The sequence below is a fragment of the Ranitomeya variabilis genome, chromosome 2 (assembly GCF_051348905.1).
Source record: "Ranitomeya variabilis isolate aRanVar5 chromosome 2, aRanVar5.hap1, whole genome shotgun sequence".
NCBI classification, from domain to species: domain Eukaryota; kingdom Metazoa; phylum Chordata; class Amphibia; order Anura; family Dendrobatidae; genus Ranitomeya; species Ranitomeya variabilis.
This window is the reverse complement of record NC_135233.1, coordinates 795,505,447-795,523,746: the sequence shown is the minus strand read 5'-3', so window position 1 is coordinate 795,523,746 and position 18,300 is coordinate 795,505,447. Positions and strand designations below refer to the sequence as shown.

The 18,300-nt window shown below is 42.3% G+C and overlaps 1 protein-coding gene across 1 annotated transcript in view; it reads right to left on the bottom strand.

The window, feature by feature from the left end:
• The window catches only part of IMPG1 (interphotoreceptor matrix proteoglycan 1), a 742,521-nt gene that overhangs the window by 42,334 nt on the left and 681,887 nt on the right, over positions 1-18,300 (bottom strand). Inside the window, exon 15 of the mRNA XM_077289856.1 lies at positions 17,385-17,595. Within this exon, the coding sequence (XP_077145971.1) occupies positions 17,385-17,595 (211 nt within the window). The remainder of the gene's footprint in view (positions 1-17,384; positions 17,596-18,300) is intronic.

The following is an 18,300-nucleotide window of genomic DNA, read 5'->3' as shown; positions in this document are numbered from 1 at the left end:
CGTCAATTCTTATTACTTAAGCTTGTCAATCTTAATTTACTTTATAATAATAGTTAGGCATTGAAAACTGGGGGTCATTTGGCTAAAGTTGTGGGGGGGTAGGGCTGGCTCAAGATTTTCGTGGGCCCAGGAAACGCGGAATACGTCACGGCGGTGGAGCAGGGAGAGGTAAGTATTTCAACTTTGCAAGTGCTGTGATCCTGAGCAAGAAGGGGGGCCCACTCGTTCGTAGGAAGGTGCAGATGAAAGTGCAGGTTCCTTCATCAGGTGAGGGGGCATACTCGTTGGCGACGTCACTGGCACAGGGGCCCTCATAGTACGGCGGTGTGTTTGGCGGCGGGTGGTGCCTCCCACTGGCAGAGACACTTTTGCATACTATGAGGGGCCCTGTGCCAGTGACGTCGCCAACGAGTATGCCCCCTCACCTGATGAAGGAACCTGCACTTTCATCTGCACCTTCCTCTTTGTCCCCGTGTAAGGTGGTATAGTATGCGAGAAGGGGAACCTGACATTCAGCAGGGTCAGATTCTGGCTGTGTAGAGTGGAATGTAGTGGTCTGGGTCAATGTACCAGCAGACTCATCTAGCAGTGGCTGGGCAATGGGCAGGATGAGGAGGAAACACAGTTAGTAGGCCCAAATAATAAAGTGGGCTAAATGCAGTTCCAATGTGGTAACAGAACTAAACAGGTGGCATTGCTTTGTTCAGTGGAGGAAAACTGTAATGAGTGGCAGACACAGTTAGTAGGCCCAAATAATAAAGTGGGCTAAATGCAGTTCAAATGTGGTAACAGGACTAAACAGGCGGCATTGCTTTGTTCAGTGGAGGAAAACTGTAATGAGTGGCAGACAGTTAGTAGGCCCAAATAATAAATTGGGCTAAATGCAGTTCAAATGTGGTAACAGGACTAAACAGGCGGCGTTGCTTGTTCAATGGCGGAAAACTGTAATGAGTGGCAGACACAGTTAGTAGGCCCAAATAATAAAGTGGGCTAAATGCAGTTCAAATGTGGTAACAGGACTAAACAAGTGGCATTGCTTTGTTCAGTGGAGGAAAACTTTAATGAGTGGCAGACACAGTTAGTAGGCCCAAATAATAAAGTAGGCTAAATGCAGTTCAAAATTGGTAACAGGACTAAACAGGTGGCATTGCTTTGTTCAGTGGAGGAAAACTGTAATGAGTGGCGTACACAGTAGGCCCAAATAATACAGTGGGCTAAATGCAGTTCAAATGTGGTAACAGGACTAAACAGGCGGCATTGCTTTGTTCAGTGGAGGAAAACTGTAATGAGTGGCAGACACAGTTAGTAGGCCCAAATAATAAAGTAGGCTAAATGCAGTTCAAATGTGGTAAAAAGACCAAACAGGTGGCATTGCTTTGCTCAGTGGAGGAAAACTGTAATGAGTGGCAGACACAGATAGTAGGCCCAAATAATAAAGTGGGCTAAATGCAGTTCAAATGTGGTAACAGGACTAAACAGGCGGCATTGCTTTGTTCAGTGGAGGAAAACTGTAATGAGTGGCAGACACAGTTAGTAGGCCCAAATAATAAAGTGGGCTAAATGCAGTTCAAATGTGGCAACAGGACTAAACAGGCGGCATTGCTTTGTTCAGTGGAGGAAATCTGTAATGAGTGGCAGACACAGTTAGTAGGCCCAAATAATAAAGTAGGCTAAATGCAGTTCAAATGTGGTAACAGGACTAAACAGGCCGCATTGCTTTGTTCAGTGGAGAAAACTGTAATGAGTGGCAGGCACAGTTAGTAGGCCCAAATAATAAATTGGGCTAAATGCAGTTCAAATGTGGTAACAGGACTAAACAGGTGGCATTGCTTTGTTCAGAGGAGGAAAACTGTAATGAGTGGCAGACACAGTTAGTAGGCCCAAATAATAAAGTGGGCTAACTGTCTGCCAAAAAATTGTTCATAAATAAACAGGTGGCATAGCTCGGTACAGGGGTGGGCTCCTCTGCTGAGTAGCAGACAGTGGTAGTAGGCACAAAGTATTAACTGGTCTAAATGGAAGCCAGGGCCCCTGTATATTTTAACTATCATCTATCATTTCAACAAATTTGTATTGGCAGTGCCATTGAAGGATTTAACAGCACAGACTACACAGTGGTGGAGCAGGGAGAGGTAAGTATTGCAAGTGGTAGAGCACTGTTCGAGCTGGGGGGAACACTCTCTCGTGGGCGGCGGTACTGGCACAGGGCCCCTCATATTACGACACTGTGTCTGACGTTCGTTGTGCACCACCACCGTCAGAGACACTTCATTGTACTATGAGGGACCCTGTGCCAGTGCCATCGCCCAAGAGTGGGCCCACCCACCTGTCCAGGCAAATGGCACTCGCACGGTGCTTGCGCCAGGTGGTGACCATGGCCCTGTGGGGGGAGGTATAAAAATGACATATGGTGGACATTCAGCAGCTGCAAATGGAGGAATCGGAGAAGTCAGTAAGAGGAGGCCAAAAGCAAGACATTTTTCAGGCAAGCTACGTGTCAGCAGGGGAAGGTGGGGCAAAATAATTTGAAATCCATGATTGGTTCATTTTAATGAAGGTTAGATCATCAACATTTTTGGTAGCCAGACGTGTCCTTTTTTCGGTCAGTATTGAACCAGCAGCACTGAAGACTCTGTCTGATAGCACACTATCAGCAGGGCAAGCGAGCTCCTGTAATGCATATTCTGCCAATTCAGGCCAGGTGTCTATTTTAGATGCCCAGTAATCAAAGGGGAATGACCTGTGAGGGAGAACATCGATAAGGGAGGAAAAGTAGTTCGTAACCATACTGGACAAATGCTGTCTCCTGTCACTTTGAATCGATGCAGCAGTACCTGTCGTGTCAGCGGTCATTGCGAAATCACTCCACAACCTGGTCAAAAAACCCCTCTGTCCAACGCCACTTCGGATTTGTGCACCTCTAACACCTCTGCCATGTTGCCCCCTACGGCTCGTGTGAGACTCATTTTTTGGAAAATCTAACCAAAATAACAACCGTTATATGGTACTGTAAAACAAGGTAGAAGGTGTATATAAACTTGTTGAGAATTTAAATCTTCCTTTTTTTTGGGAAACTGAACCGAAACTCAGGCCCTGTGCATAAAACAACACAATGTAAGTGGCAGAAAGTGGCTGGCTGATATACGACAAATTAACAAGACTGAAGTATATCCACTTTGTGAGAATTTGAATCTCACTTTTTTGGGGGGAGACTGAACCAAAACTCAGGCCCAGTGTATAAAACAACACAATGTAAGTGGCAGAAAGTGGCTGGCTGATATACGTCAAACTAACAGGACTAAAGTATATCCACTTTGTGAGAATTTGAATCTCACTTTTTTTTGGGGGAGACTGAACCAAAACTCAGGCCCAGTGTATAAAACAACACAATGTACGTGGCAGAAAGTGGCTGGCTGATATACGACAAACTAACAGGACTGAAGTATATTCACTTTGTGAGAATTTGAATCTCACTTTTTTTGGGGGAGACTGAACCAAAACTCAGGCCCAGTGTAAACACAACACAATGTACGTGGCAGAAAGTGGCTGGCTGATATACGACAAACTAACAGGACTGAAGTATATCCACTTTGTGAGAATTTGAATCTCACTTTTTTTGGGAGACTGAACCAAAACTCAGGCCCAGTGTATAACACAACACAATGTACGTGGCAGAAAGTGGCTGGCTGATATACGACAAAGTAACAGGACTGAAGTATATCCACTTTGTGAGAATTTGAATCTCACTTTTTTGGGGGGAGACTGAACCAAAAGTCAGGCCCAGTGTATAAAACACCACAATGTACGTGGCAGAAAGTGGCTGGCTGATATATGACAAACTAACAGGACTGAAGTATATCCACTTTGTGAGAATTTGAATCTCACTTTTTTTTGAGGAACCTGAACCAAAACTCAGGCCCAGTGTATAACACAACACAATGTAAGTGGCAGAAAGTGGCTGGCTGATATACGACAAACTAACAGGACTGAAGTATATCCACTTTGTGAGAATTTGAATCTCACTTTTTTTGGGGGAGACTGAACAAAAACTCAGGCCCAGTGTATAACACAACACAATGTACGTGGCAGAAAGTGGCTGGCTGATATACGATAAACTAACAGGACTGAAGTATATCCACTTTGTGAGAATTTGAATCTCACTTTTTTTGGGAGACTGAACCAAAACTCAGGCCCAGTGTATAAAACACCACAATGTACGTGGCAGAAAGTGGCTGGCTGATATATGACAAACTAACAGGACTGAAGTATATCCACTTTGTGAGAATTTGAATCTCACTTTTTTTTGGGAGACTGAACAAAAACTCAGGCAGCCCAGTGTATAACACAACACAATGTATGTGGCAGAAAGTGGCTGGCTTATATATGACAAACTAGCAGGCCTGAAGTATATCCACTTTGTGAGAATTTGAATCTCACTTTTTTTTTGGAGACTGAACCAAAACTCAGGCCCAGTGTATAAAACAACACAATGTAAGTGGCAGAAAGTGGCTGGAAGATATATGAAAAAATACAAGGACCGTAGTACAATTTCAATCTCCCTACAATGATCTCAGGACAAGTATGGCAGCAATAAAAAGGACTGCTGCACACAAAAGTGTGGACAAATAAAGAAGATAACTGTGCAGAAAGGAGCAACAGGATTTTTGCTTTTAAAAAAGCAGTTGGTTTGCACAGCAGCATGCAAACAGCAATGCAGCTATCAGGGAGCCTTATAAGGCAGCCTAATAAGCTACAGAGCTGATGCACAAAGATATAGCCTCCACTGTCCCTGCAAAAAAAAGGTGGTGTTGGACAGTGGAAATCGCTACAGCACAAGCGGTTTGGGGGTTAATCTTCCCTCCCTAACTATATCCCTTCTTCTGGTGAAGCTGCAGCAACCTCTCCCTATGCTAAGATCTTCAGAAGTAAGATGGAGGTCGGCATGCATGCCCCTTTATAGCCCCTGTGATGCCACAGAAAGCAAGCCAATTACTGTCATGCCCTTCTGTAAGATGGTGGGGACTGAGACCTATGTCATCACGCTGCCCACACTCTGCGTCCTCCTTCATTGGCTGAGAAATGGCGCTGAAAGCGTCATACGAAACGCGACCGCGTGGCCGATCCCACACTAGGATCGGGTCAGGTTTCATGAAACCCGACTTTGCCGAAAGTAGGCGATTTTTGAATTTGTCCGATCCGTTTTGCTCAACCCTAAACAGTGGTTTTGCTAGAGAAAGGAAAATATGTAGCCCTGAAAAGGACTTGTCTTTTAGTAGTGCAGCAGCTGTATACAAGTACTGTAGTAGCATTATTAAACCCTGACTATATGCCTCTAATTGAAAACTATTCCTCCTCAACCAACTATTCCTACACTGAATGCAGGTAACAGTGGTTTTACTAGGAAAAGGAGAGTATCTAGCCCTGAAAAGGACTATAGTTTTTAGGTTGGAGAAGCAGTATACCTGTAGAAAAACTGTAAGGCAATAAACCCGACTATATGCCTGCTCTAAAATAAGCTATCCCTCCTATAACTCTCCCTGAACTGGCTTGCCAATCACAGTGATGACAGTAGGCAACGTAGCTGCGGCATTATCGTACATGGCAAGCAATCTATGCATGTTTATTGGCGGGCACTCGAGAATTGAGCAGTAGCGATGCCGCTTTCTATTCACTAATAAGTAGTGTTGAGCGATACCGTCCGATACTTGAAAGTATCGGTATCGGAAAGTATCGGCCGATACCGGCAAAGTATCGGATCCAATCCGATACCGATACCCGATACCAATACAAGTCAATGGGACTCAGGTATCGGACGGTATTCCTGATGGTTCCCAGGGTCTGAAGGAGAGGAAACTCTCCTTCAGGCCCTGGGAACCATATTAATGTGTAAAAGAAAGAATTAAAATAAAAAATATCGCTATACTCACCTGTCCGACGCAGCCGGGACCTCAGCGAGGGAACCGGCAGCGTTGTTTGTTTAAATTTCGCGCTTTTACTTGGTTACGTGAAGTCCCGGCTTGTGATTGGTCAGGGCGGCCATGTTGCCGGGACGCGGACCAATCACAGCAAGCCGTGACGAAATTACGTCACGGCTTGCTGTGATTGGTCCGCGTCCCGGCAACATGGCCGCCATTAACCAATCACAAGCCGTGACGTCACGGGAGGCTGGACATGCGCGTATTTTGAAAAGCGCGCGTGTCCAGCCTCCCGTGACGTCCCGGCTTGTGATTGGTTAATGGCGGCCATGTTGCCGGGACGTCACTGGAGGCTGGACACGCGCGCTTTTCAAAATACGTGCATGTCCAGCCTCCCGTGACGTCACGGCTTGTGATTGGTTAATGGCGGCCATGTTGCCGGGACGCGGACCAATCACAGCAAGCCGTGACGTAATTTTGTCACGGCTTGCTGTGATTGGTCCGCGTCCCGGCAACATGGCCGCCCTGACCAATCACAAGCCGTGACGTCACGGGAGGCTGGACACGCGCGCTTTTCAAAATACGCGCATGTCCAGCCTCCCGTGACGTCCCGGCTTGTGATTGGTTAATGGCGGCCATGTTGCCGGGACGTCACTGGAGGCTGGACACGCGCGCTTTTCAAAATACGCGCATGTCCAGCCTCCCGTGACGTCACGGCTTGTGATTGGTTAATGGCGGCCATGTTGCCGGGACGCGGACCAATCACAGCAAGCCGTGACGTAATTTCGTCACGGCTTGCTGTGATTGGTCCGCGTCCCGGCAACATGGCCGCCCTGACCAATCACAAGCCGGGACTTCACGTAACCAAGTAAAAGCGCGAAATTTAAACAAACAACGCTGCCGGTTCCCTCGCTGAGGTCCCGGCTGCGTCGGACAGGTGAGTATAGCGATATTTTTTATTTTAATTCTCTTTTTTACACATTATTACATTAATGTTGTTGCGATACCCGATACCCGATACCACAAAAGTATCGGATCTCGGTATCGGAAATTCCGATACAGCAAGTATCGGCCGATACCCGATACTTGCAGTATCGGAATGCTCAACACTACTAATAAGTACAATCTCCAGAGGAGGAGATAGGCGGTAACTCTTCCACTGTCATAATCTGCACTCCAAATGATTAAGTTCTGATGTCAATGCAGCTGAAAGCAAATAGACGCAAAGGTTGAAAGTCACTTAGGAATATAGAAAAACCCTCTAACTGTCAATGCTAGGCAAAATTATATAATAACTAAAGTTCAGTTACTCTTTAACGTTAAATTAGTTGATCTGAAGTAGACAGTAGAGCAGAACATACAGACCCAGTGCCTGTAGAAGCAATGAAGGAACCAGGTTCCACTTGTAGAAATCAAACATGTATGGCTTATTCTTGGGTTGGGGCATGACAGTTTTAGTCTAACTTAAGACGTCCGTGTATCTTGGCCCCCGTGTATGGACTGTGATACACAGACAGGGTCTTCTAACTTGAAATTGGCAGTCTCATATACAGTATGCCTTAGAGGCTGCCAAGTTTGGGGCAGTAGACCAGAGGGCAGTCTGTGCATTTCTGTCGGTAAGAAACATGGATTTCTGAATTAGGCCTTAGTCTTGGGAAACTGGATACAGGATGCTGTATTGTAAAAGAGATATTATATGCAAATTGCCTCTTCAGAGAGAAAGATGACTTGAACTCTATAGCGCCACCTGTTGGAAGTAGCGATCCTACAAGTCACAATCAACCCTTTAACGAGTCTTGCAATATGACTTAGGATAGGCTGGTATGTCACGCTCCTCAATGAAAAACCTTACCCCTTAGACCTTGTAAAAGAGAAAAATCAAAGTGCATACCACACGTCTGTATTCTCTGTTAAGGGTCTTAAAAGATGCTTTCATTGCAGGAGCAATTCTGTGTGACATACTGTCATCCTCCATGAGAAGGAGAGGGTGTCTGCATTATGACTTTTCTCTACCAAGAAGCAATGACATCTGCAGTATTTTCAATCTGTCTTACGGCAAAAATAGTAGAGCAGACGATGTTGACTGAAACCTCTAATCTACTCAATTGTCTTAATTTTCCCAACTCACCAACAGAAGAATCTGTTCCATAATTATAAACCAGAGAAATGTAAAATGTGATTACTGTCGGTGTGAAATCCAGATGTCTTTAATAGGCTAAGGCAATATACTGTAGGAACAGAGATGGATTTCCTAGCTGATATCGTAAAACTACTAACGCGCAATGAACAAGGCTTACAACTAATCTGTACATTATATCTGAGAAATATATTGCGGGTGTCTACCCTTAGGATACATATTGCCCTTCATTTAAAACCACAATAATCATGTATGTAGGGCTGTAATAATATTTTTTTTCGCCCTCTAAGTATTTTTTATAGTCGGATAATAGAGGAGGAAAACAAGAAGCTGAGACATATTGTTCTGGTATTTTCCATGGTACTATTCTCTATAAATCAAGCCTGCTTACAGGTGGCAGTCATTGCAATTAATGTTTAAAGAGCTGTATATGCCATTTGTATTTTTTATTACAGAGATTACTGGAGATTTTGGAATGAAAAAGGACAGCAGTAGAGAAAGGTCAGAAGAGGAGTCACTGCGTAAATAAATGATATAAGGATAGATATGAGGATGTGCTTGTTCTTTCTAATATAACATTGATAGTAAGCCAATAGAAATCATTTTATTTAATAGAGTGAGATGGTTCTGGCATACTAATGATTATGCTGGAGGTGTTTATCTATAAATTCTGCCCGCTGCGGCTAAGATGAAAAATTAGCAAATCCTTTCTTTATTGCGCTTTTTTTTGTTATGAAATCTTCAAAGTACTAACGGGAAAGAAGTAATCTAGAAGAGCGAACAAGCTGCCAATTAGACTGATAATGAGAATAAGAGATCAGGGAAGATATTGCTCCTGAGATATATAACACCTGTTTTGTTACTTGTATGCAATCTGGGATTTCTCACCTTAGACAGAGTATAATACAGGTCTGCGACTAAAAAGCTGTTTGATTATTTTCATCTAATTTCCATGTATTTTGGTGTGCTGAAAACGAAAAAAATCTTGAAAAAAATCCTGGACGTCAGGATTTGCCACAAAATGCAAAATTCTCTTCAAATTTAGTATATTTTTCTCAATTTTTGGTATTTTTTTTATCTTAGGGTTTTGAAAGTCAAAATTACTATCAATTAATTCACATCAATGCATTGAAGATATACAATGCCAAAAAAAATATAACTGCCAAGGGTGCTCCCAGTTGGTGAAAAAAATGTCCTCCGAGAAACTTTGGTTCCTCCCCATAAAGTTCTTCTACCACCTCTCCACATAAAATTGGGATTGATGAAGCAATTCGTAAAATCACTTCCAAAAGATGGAGAATGCTTAAAATACTTGGTCACCAAGTTTCCAGGCCTCTCGGAGGCAAAATTGAAGGAAGGTGTGTTCGTCGGACTAGACATTAGATGGCTTATAGCTGATCAAGAGTTTATCAATACCATGACGCATCCTCAAAAAGAAGGGTGGTTTGCATGTAAAGAGGTTGTAGAGAAATTTTTAGGTAATAACAAAAACCCTGACTACAAAAAAATCGGACGAATGCTGAAAGCATTTCAAGCTTTAGGTTGCCTGATGAGTTTGAAAGTGCATTTCCTCCATTCCCACCTTGACAACTTTCCTGAAAATTTGGGAGCTGTGAGTGAAGAGCAAGGTGAACGATTCCACCAGGACATTAAAGAGATGGAAAGAAGATACCAGGGAAGATGGAGCATTACAATGATGGCAGACTACTGTTGGACGCTTCAGAGAGACATTCCAGATGCTACTCACAAGCGTAAATGTACCAAGAGAAGCCTCACAGGGAAGAAGAATCGATTTTAGTGTGTGTTAGTGAGCTCACTTCCGGTAAAAAATGATTTTCATGAAACATATGTAATAAAAAATTAATTTTATGAGTCTATTTTCATTTATTTTGAGGTATTGTCTTATTTAACATAGTTCCTTAAATTGTCAGAAAACGTGATGTCCTATGCCAAACGGAGGTCATTTTCGGATTCAGTGCACTTAAAAACATAAAGATTACGTGGAATAACCAAAACAGCTCTTGAAAAATTTTTTTTTGCAGACCTGTGTAATTTTTGTTTTCTGTATCCTGGGCCCATTCCAGGTATATATGACCCCTGTCCTTGGCCCCTTCCTGATATTTATGTCCCCCATCCTGAGCCCGTTCCAGGTACAGTATATATAAGTCCCTCATCCTGGGCCCCTTCTTTGTAGATATGCCCCCCATCCTGGTAAATGTCCCCAATCCTGGTATATATGCCCCCCATCTTGGGTTCCTTCCTGTTATATATGTTCCTCATTCTGGTAAATGTCCCCAATCCTGCTATATATCCCCATCTTGGATTCCTTTTTGGTATATATGCCTCCCATCCTGGGCCCCTTCCAGGTATATATATGTCCCTCATCTTGCTATATATGTCCCCCCATCCTGGGCCCCTCCATGGTATATATATATCCCTAATCCTGGGCAACTTGCCGGTATATATGGCCCTCATCCTGGAATATGCACTGTGTGCAGAATTATTAGGCAAGATGTATTTTGATCACTTGATACTTTTTATACATGTCCTACTCCAAGCTGTTCAGGCTTGAGAGCCAACTACCAATTAAGTAAATCAGGTGATGTGCATCTCTGTAATGAGGAGAGGTGTTGTCTAATGACATCAAAACCCTATATAAGGTGTGCTTAATTATTAGGCAACTTCCTTTCCTTTGACAAAATGGGTCAGAAGAGAGAATTGACGGGCTCTGAAAAGTCCAAAATTGTGAGATGTCTTGCAGAGGGATGTAGCAGTCTTGAAATTGCCAATCTTTTGAAGCATGATCACCGAACAATCAAGCTTTTCATGGCAAATAGCCAACAGGGTTGCAAGAAGCGTGTTGGGCAAAAAAGGCGCAAAATAACTGCCCATGAATTGAGGAAAATCAAGCGTGAAGATGCCAAGATGCCAATTGCCACCAGTTTTGCCATATTTCAGAGCTGAAACGTTACTGGAGTAACAAAAAGCACAAGGTGTGCGATACTCAGGGACATGGCCAAGGTAAGGAAGGCTGAAAAACGACCACCTTTGAACAAGAAACATAAGATAAAACGTCAAGACTGGGCCAAGAAATATCTTAAGACTGACTTTTCAAAGGTTTTATGGACTGATGAAATGAGAGTGACTCCAGATGGGCCAGATGGATGGGCCAGAGGCTGGATCAGTAAAGGGCAGAGTGCTCCATTCCGACTCAGACGCCAGCAAGGTGGAGGCGAGATACTGGTATAGGCTGGTATCAACAAAGATGAACTTGTGGGACCTTTTCGGGTTGAGGATGGAGTGAAGCTCAACTCCCAGACCTACTGCCAGTTTCTGGAAGACAGCTTCTTCAAGCAGTGGTACAGGAAGAAGTCGGTATCGTTCAAGAAAAACATGATTTTCATGCAGGACAATGCTCCATCACATGACTCCAACTACTCCACAGCGTGTCGGGCCAGTAAAGGTCTCAAAGAAGAAAAAATAATGACATGGCCCCCTTGTTCACCTGATCTGAACCCCATAGAGAATTTGTGGTCCCTCATAAAATGTGAGATCTACAGGGAAGGAAAACAGTACACCTCTCAGAACAGTGTCTGGGAGGCTGTGGTGGCTGCTGCACGCAATGTTGATCGTAAACAGATCAAGCAACTGACAGAATCTATGGATGGAAGGCTGGTGAGTGTCATCATAAAGAAAGGTGGCTATATTGGTCACTAATTTTTTGGGGTTTTGTTTTTGCATGTCAGAAATGTTTATTTCTAAATTTTGTGCAGTTATATTGGTTTACCTGGTGAAAATAAACAAGTGAGATGGGAATATATTTGGTTTTTATTAAGTTGCCTAATAATTCTGCAGAGTAATAGTTACCTGCACAAACAGATATCCTGCTAAGAAAGCCAAATCTAAAAAAACCCACTCCAACTTCCAAAAATATTAAGCTTTGATATTTATGAGTCTTTTGGGTTGATTGAGAACATAGTTGTTGATCAATAATAAAAATAATCCTCTAAAATACAACTTGCCTAATTATTCTGCACACAGTGTATGTGCCCTTCATCCTAGTATATAAGTGTCCCATCCTAGGCCGCTACCTTGTATATATGCCCTCCACCCTGGTTTCCTTCTTGGTATATATGTTCCCCATCCTGATGAATGTTCCCAATTCAGGTACATATGCCCACCATCTTGGGTTCCTTCCTGGTTTCTTTGTCCCCCATTCTGGTATATATTTCCCCCATTTTGGGGCCCTTCCTGGTATATATGTCCCCATTGTGGTATATATGCCTTCCATTCTGGGTTCCTTCCTAGTATAAATGTCACCCATCCTGGTAGAAAAATATTTAGAATTGAGAGTCCTCAGTGGTTGATACCTTTTAATGGCTAACTGGCTAACACGGTAGCAAGATATATATCTTACCCATCCTGGTAAATATTTCCCCCATTCTGAGTCCCTTCCTGGTATATATGCCCCAATCCTGGTCCTCTTTCTGATATATATGTCTACCATAATGGTAAATATTCTACTCATCCTGTTATATATGCCCCCCATCCCAGGTTCCTTCCTAGTATATTTGTCCTCATTTTGTTACTGTTCTCTAACACATAATAAACCCCCATTCTACTCACCATCCTCCACTTGAATGTCTCATGGCATCCTCGTCTCTTGCAGGCATAGAGGCCAGCAGCTGAAATTGGCATGCGTGCTAAGGAGCGACGCCTGATGTCACTGCCAAGGACCACTTGCCAACATCAGCTGCCTGCGTCTGACTGGCCAGTGGCATGTATTGTGGTACAGGGACCCTGCGAGTTCACAATACATTTCAGCTGAATGTGTGTCCTTGGATACACATCCAGCTGAAATTGGTGCTATGGGCGTGCTCCCCTCCCGCATGGGCCCAATCATAGTTGCACCCTCTGAGACTGCGATCATTATGCCCCTGTGAGTTCTACTTTTAGATAAAGGCAAAAATTGTATGGGTAGAACATGTTTGACTAGCACCCTTTAGTTAATAAAACTTTGATATCCATTACCAAAAAAAATAATTTGTCCTACTATCTAAGTGATTACATGTGCGGCATTGTGGGTTTTTTGGTGTTAAAATTAAGAGTGATTTGGGATTTAAGAGACAAGAGTTAGAAACTCTGTCAATTCACCTTGTAGAAGGTCTATTGATTTACAAGAGTCTGGTCCAGCGGTCAGGTCAGCAATTTTTGACCATTGGACAGGTTTCCTGAGAACAACTTCTTATTTGCCAGGATCCCTGCTGCATCTTCTGATTAGTAGGCCCAGCATGATGCCATGCGTGTGTCACGCTACAATGATTATGTCACACCTGGCCTACAAATCAAACTAAATTCAGGGGATTCTCGGCAAGTAAGAAGAGGTTTGCAGGGTTCATTTCTAGCGCCCATGGACACTGTCACAATATCAGTTTGTTTTAACTCACACACTAGGAAAACTGGATAATTTAAATTAATTCATATTGTCTGACTGTTTTTCCCAACATTCTGTGAGCACACACGGATATTAACAAGACTAATTTTATGTTAGAGACAATAAATGAAGCAATCAGATGGTGTCAAAGTTGCTAGATGAAGAATAATCATTAAGTCACCCTAGAAGCAACTTACAACGTCTGCCAAGAGCTCACTGCATGCACAACATAACTCTGCAGTAATTCTGATAATGTGAAGATGGAGCCAAACAAGCGGTCGATGCCACATATGACTGTATGACCATTGGAAGGTATAATACTTCAAGAAAACTACAACTGCTGAGCAAAAAGTGCAGGCTATACAATGCAGAATTCAGTGATCATTTCATCGTATAACCTGAATTGGTGCTGGTAATGACTACTGATTTAGAAGGTTTTATTAGAAACAGACTTTCTGGTATCATCCAAAGTATATTGGCTATTATTTAACTCGTTTATTGCTGAAGCCAATCTTGAACTTATAAGGATTTCCAGGTTAAGGAAATGGATCTTTTCTTTTATAAATACTAAAAGAAAAATGAACAACAATCAGTGCCTTTTATTCATAATTAGTGTTTGGTATTGCAGGCAAGACAAACACAGGTGCTTCACACAAAATTTGAATATCATCAAAAAGTTAATTTATTTCAGTTCTTCAATACAAAAAGTGAATCTCATAAATAGAGTCATTACAAACAGAGTGATCTATTTCAAGTGTTTATTTCTGTTAATGTTGATGATTATGGCTTACAGCCAATGAAAACCCAAAAGTCATTATCTCAGTAAATTAGAATACTTTATAACACCAGCTTGAAAAATGATTTTAAAATCCAAAATATTGGCCAACTGAAATGTATGATCACTAAATGCACTCAATACTTGGTCGGGGCTCCTTTTGCATCAATTACTGCATCAATGCGGAGTGGCATGGAGACGATCAGCCTGTGGCATTGCTGAGGTGTTATGGAAGCCCAGGTTGGTTTGATATCAGCCTTTAGCTCATCTGCATTGTCGAGTTTGGTGCCTCTCATCTTCCTCTTGACAATACCATATAGATTCTCTATGGGGTTAAGGTCAGGCGAGTTTGCAGCCAATCAAGCACAGTGATACTGTTGTTTTTAAACTTGGTATTGGTACATTTGGCAATGTGGACAGGTGCCAAGTCCTGCTGGAGAATGAAATTTCCATCTCCAAAAAGCTTGTTGGCAGAGGGAAGCATGAAGTGCTCTAAAATTTCCTGGCAGACGGCTACGCCGACTTTGATCTTGTTAAAACACAGTGGACCTACACCAGCAGATGACATGGCTCCTCAAACCATAACTGATTGTTGAAACTTCACACGACCTCAAGCAGCTTGGATTTTGTGCCTCTTCACCATTCCTCCAGACTCTGTGACCTTGATTTCCAAATGAAATGCAACATTTTGTTTTATATGAAAACAACAACTTGGACCACTGAGCAACAGTCCAGTTCTTTTTCTTCTTGGCTTAGATACGCTTCTGGCATTGTCTATTGGTCATGAGTGGCTTGACAAAAGGAATACAACACTTGTAGCCCATGTCCTGAATATGTCTGTGTGTGGTGGCTCTTGAAGCAATGACTCCAGCAGCAGTCCACTCTTTGTAAATCTCCCCCCAATTTTTGAATGGCCTTTTCTTAACAATCCTTTCAAGGCTGCGGTTATCCCGGTTGCTTGTGCACCTTTTTACCACACCTTTTCCTTCCACTCAACTTTCCATTAATATGCTTGGGTACAGCACTCTGTGAACAGCCAGCTTCTTTTGCAATGACCTTTTGCAGCTTACCCTCCTTGTGGAGTGTGTCAATGACTGCCTTCTGGACATCTGGCAAGTCGGCAGTCTTTCCCATGATTGTGGAGCCTACTGAAAAAGACTAAGGGACCCTTTTAAACACTTAGGAAGCCTTTGCAAGTGTTTTTTGTTAATTATTCTAATGTACTGAGATAAAGACTTTTGGGTTTTCATTGGCAGTAAGCCATACTCATCAACATTAACAGAAATAAAGACTTGAAATAGATCACTCTGTTTGTAACGACTCTATATAATATATGAATTTCACTTTTTGTATTGAAGAACTGAAATAAATTAACTTTTTGATGATATTCTAATTTTGTGAGAACCACCTGTATATTTGAAATATAATGAATTGCAATCAGTAAAGGAAAGGGGTGCATCGGGCCCACTGGTAGAACTGTCTCTAGGGGCCCTCTCTAAATTTCAATTGTTTGGCTAGACTCATACTCATGTTGTAGCGTTTGTTAGGAGGCGCGGTCGTAAGTGCCGTTATATTCACTGGAAGAACTGGTGTAATATGCTGCACTTTTTTTTCCAAAAAAGATAGACACCCTAACAGAACCCAAAAAGACCTGATTATATTCAATTTATTCTGTCCATTACCATTTGTGTCTGTCATGTGATAGATCCCTTTCTTTAGGAGATCATTTTTTCTGCTCCTATAACAATATAAAAAAACCACAAACAAAAAAAACCCCTGAATGCTGTGATTCTACCTATACCTGTTCAGTTTCAGGCCTTCAGGATGCAGAATTTTTTTTAGTTTCCCATAGCCATATCTTTTTGATTATTACGTTTATGTAAGGACTTGTTTTATTTCAGTGCCATAAACTGAGGGTGCATATCATTTAAAGTTGTTGTCCACTATAAAAGATTATTATTCCATAGGATCAGAGTGATAAAAAAAACAAAGCGATAAACTGAGCTTCTAGGGTACATACCACTATGTATTTATGATGCCAGCTCTCCCATATTGTTTTTGTTATAGGAAGAGTATTCAGGAACATGAAGGTGTTTTTCATGCAGAGTATTTTTAGACATATTTAGAGGCATCTTTTGACATATACTGTGTGTGTATATATATACATATATACATACAGTTTATTGTGTATGTCAATAGTGAACTTCCATGAGGAAGACACAAGAATGGACTACTGACTTCTTTTAACCATTTGTCATCTTTTAAAACCTACAGTGGTTAGAAGAAGGTTAAAAAGATTGAACTTATGTACAAGTTATTTTACATTGCTGTTCATTTGTTGTTTTACATACCCTTATTCACTCTACTGGGGTCCAGTGACACCTTTTGCTGCTGCTCTGGACTTTGTTAATTGGCAGCAGCAATCTTATTTTTCCAGTATAGAAAAACACAGCCGCAGAAAAAGTCGCTTTAGGAAAATCACCACTAAAAGGTACCCAGCAATCAGGGGGCTTCAGTGGTTAGCATAGTGTAATGAGGACCTCTAAAAGTTTCTCACTAATGTGGAAACTTTCATGCTGCTTGAACACTGACAAATTAATTTATTTTACTCACTTATATAGTGCCGCTAATTCCACTGCGCTTTACAGACTGTCCCCATTTTGGCTCACAATATAAATTCCCTATCAGTATGTCTTTAGGGTGTGGGAGGAAACCGAAGTACCCGGAGGAAGCCCACACAAACACATAGAGAGCATACAAACTCCTTGCAGATGTTGTCCTTGGTTGGATTTGAATCCAGGACCCCAGCGCTGCAAGGCTGCAGTGCTAACCACTGAGCCATCACATGAAAATGTTGGCATGCACCATTAAGGGCATCACATTTATCAGATCTTCATGTCCAGGGAAAGAAAATGGGTATCTGGACTTAACTTATTTTTGGTTTCTGTATGTTGGTAAGTACGCTATTTTATATGCGGAATATTGGGCTAATAGATGTATTAAGTATTTTCATAATATGAGATAAAAATCTTCAAAGTATATTCCACAACACAACATGACAAAAAACATGCCATACAGCCATAAATAATCTGAATACTTCTGAAAGCATCAGATTGGTGTTACCTGCAAACAGCCCCTTTTTCATCTTCAATTTTGCATTTTTTACCCTTCGAGCAATAATTGGGTTCCAGTTCACAAATACTTTGGCATGGCAGTCCATCAATATTCATATATCCAGGTTTACATAGACAGGAAGCTTCCTTTGTGTTGGAGTTTACTGAGCATTCTGAAAACTCATCACATGCCATGAACTTGCACACGTCAGCCTGGTCAGCTGGAAAGACATGAAAAAAAATCTAATTTACGGGAACATGATGATATATGAGAATATATTTGCTACTTGCCCAGTGCTTGATAACCTTTAATCAACAACTTTTCTTCTTTACCTGTTGATAGTCAGAGAGTAAGGGTACTGTCACACTCTGCAACTTTCCAACGATCACGACCAGCGATACGACCTGGCCGTGATCGTTGGAAAGTCGTTGTGTGGTCGCTGGAGAGCTGTCACACAGACCGCTCTCCAGCGACCAACGATGCCGAGGTCCTGGGTAACCAGGGTAAACATCGGGTTACTAAGCGCAGAGCCGCGCTTAGTAACCCGATGTTTACCGTGGTTACCAGCGTAAAAGTAAAAAAAAACAAACAGTACATACTCACATTCCGGGGTCCTTCAGGTCCCTTGCCGTCTTTTCTTCCCGCTCTGACTGAGTGCCGCCGTAAAGTGAAAGCAGATCACAGCGGTGGCGTCACCGCTGTGATCTGCTCTTACTTTCCGGCCGGCAGTCAGTCAGAGCGGGAAGCAGACTGCAAGGGACCTGAAGGACACCGGAATGTGAGTATGTACTGTTTGTTTTTTTTTACTTTTACGCTGGTAACCACGGTAAACATCGGGTTACTAAGCGCGGCCCTGCGCTTAGTAACCCGATGTTTACCCTGGTTACAAGCGAACGCATCGCTGGATCGCTGTCACACACAACGA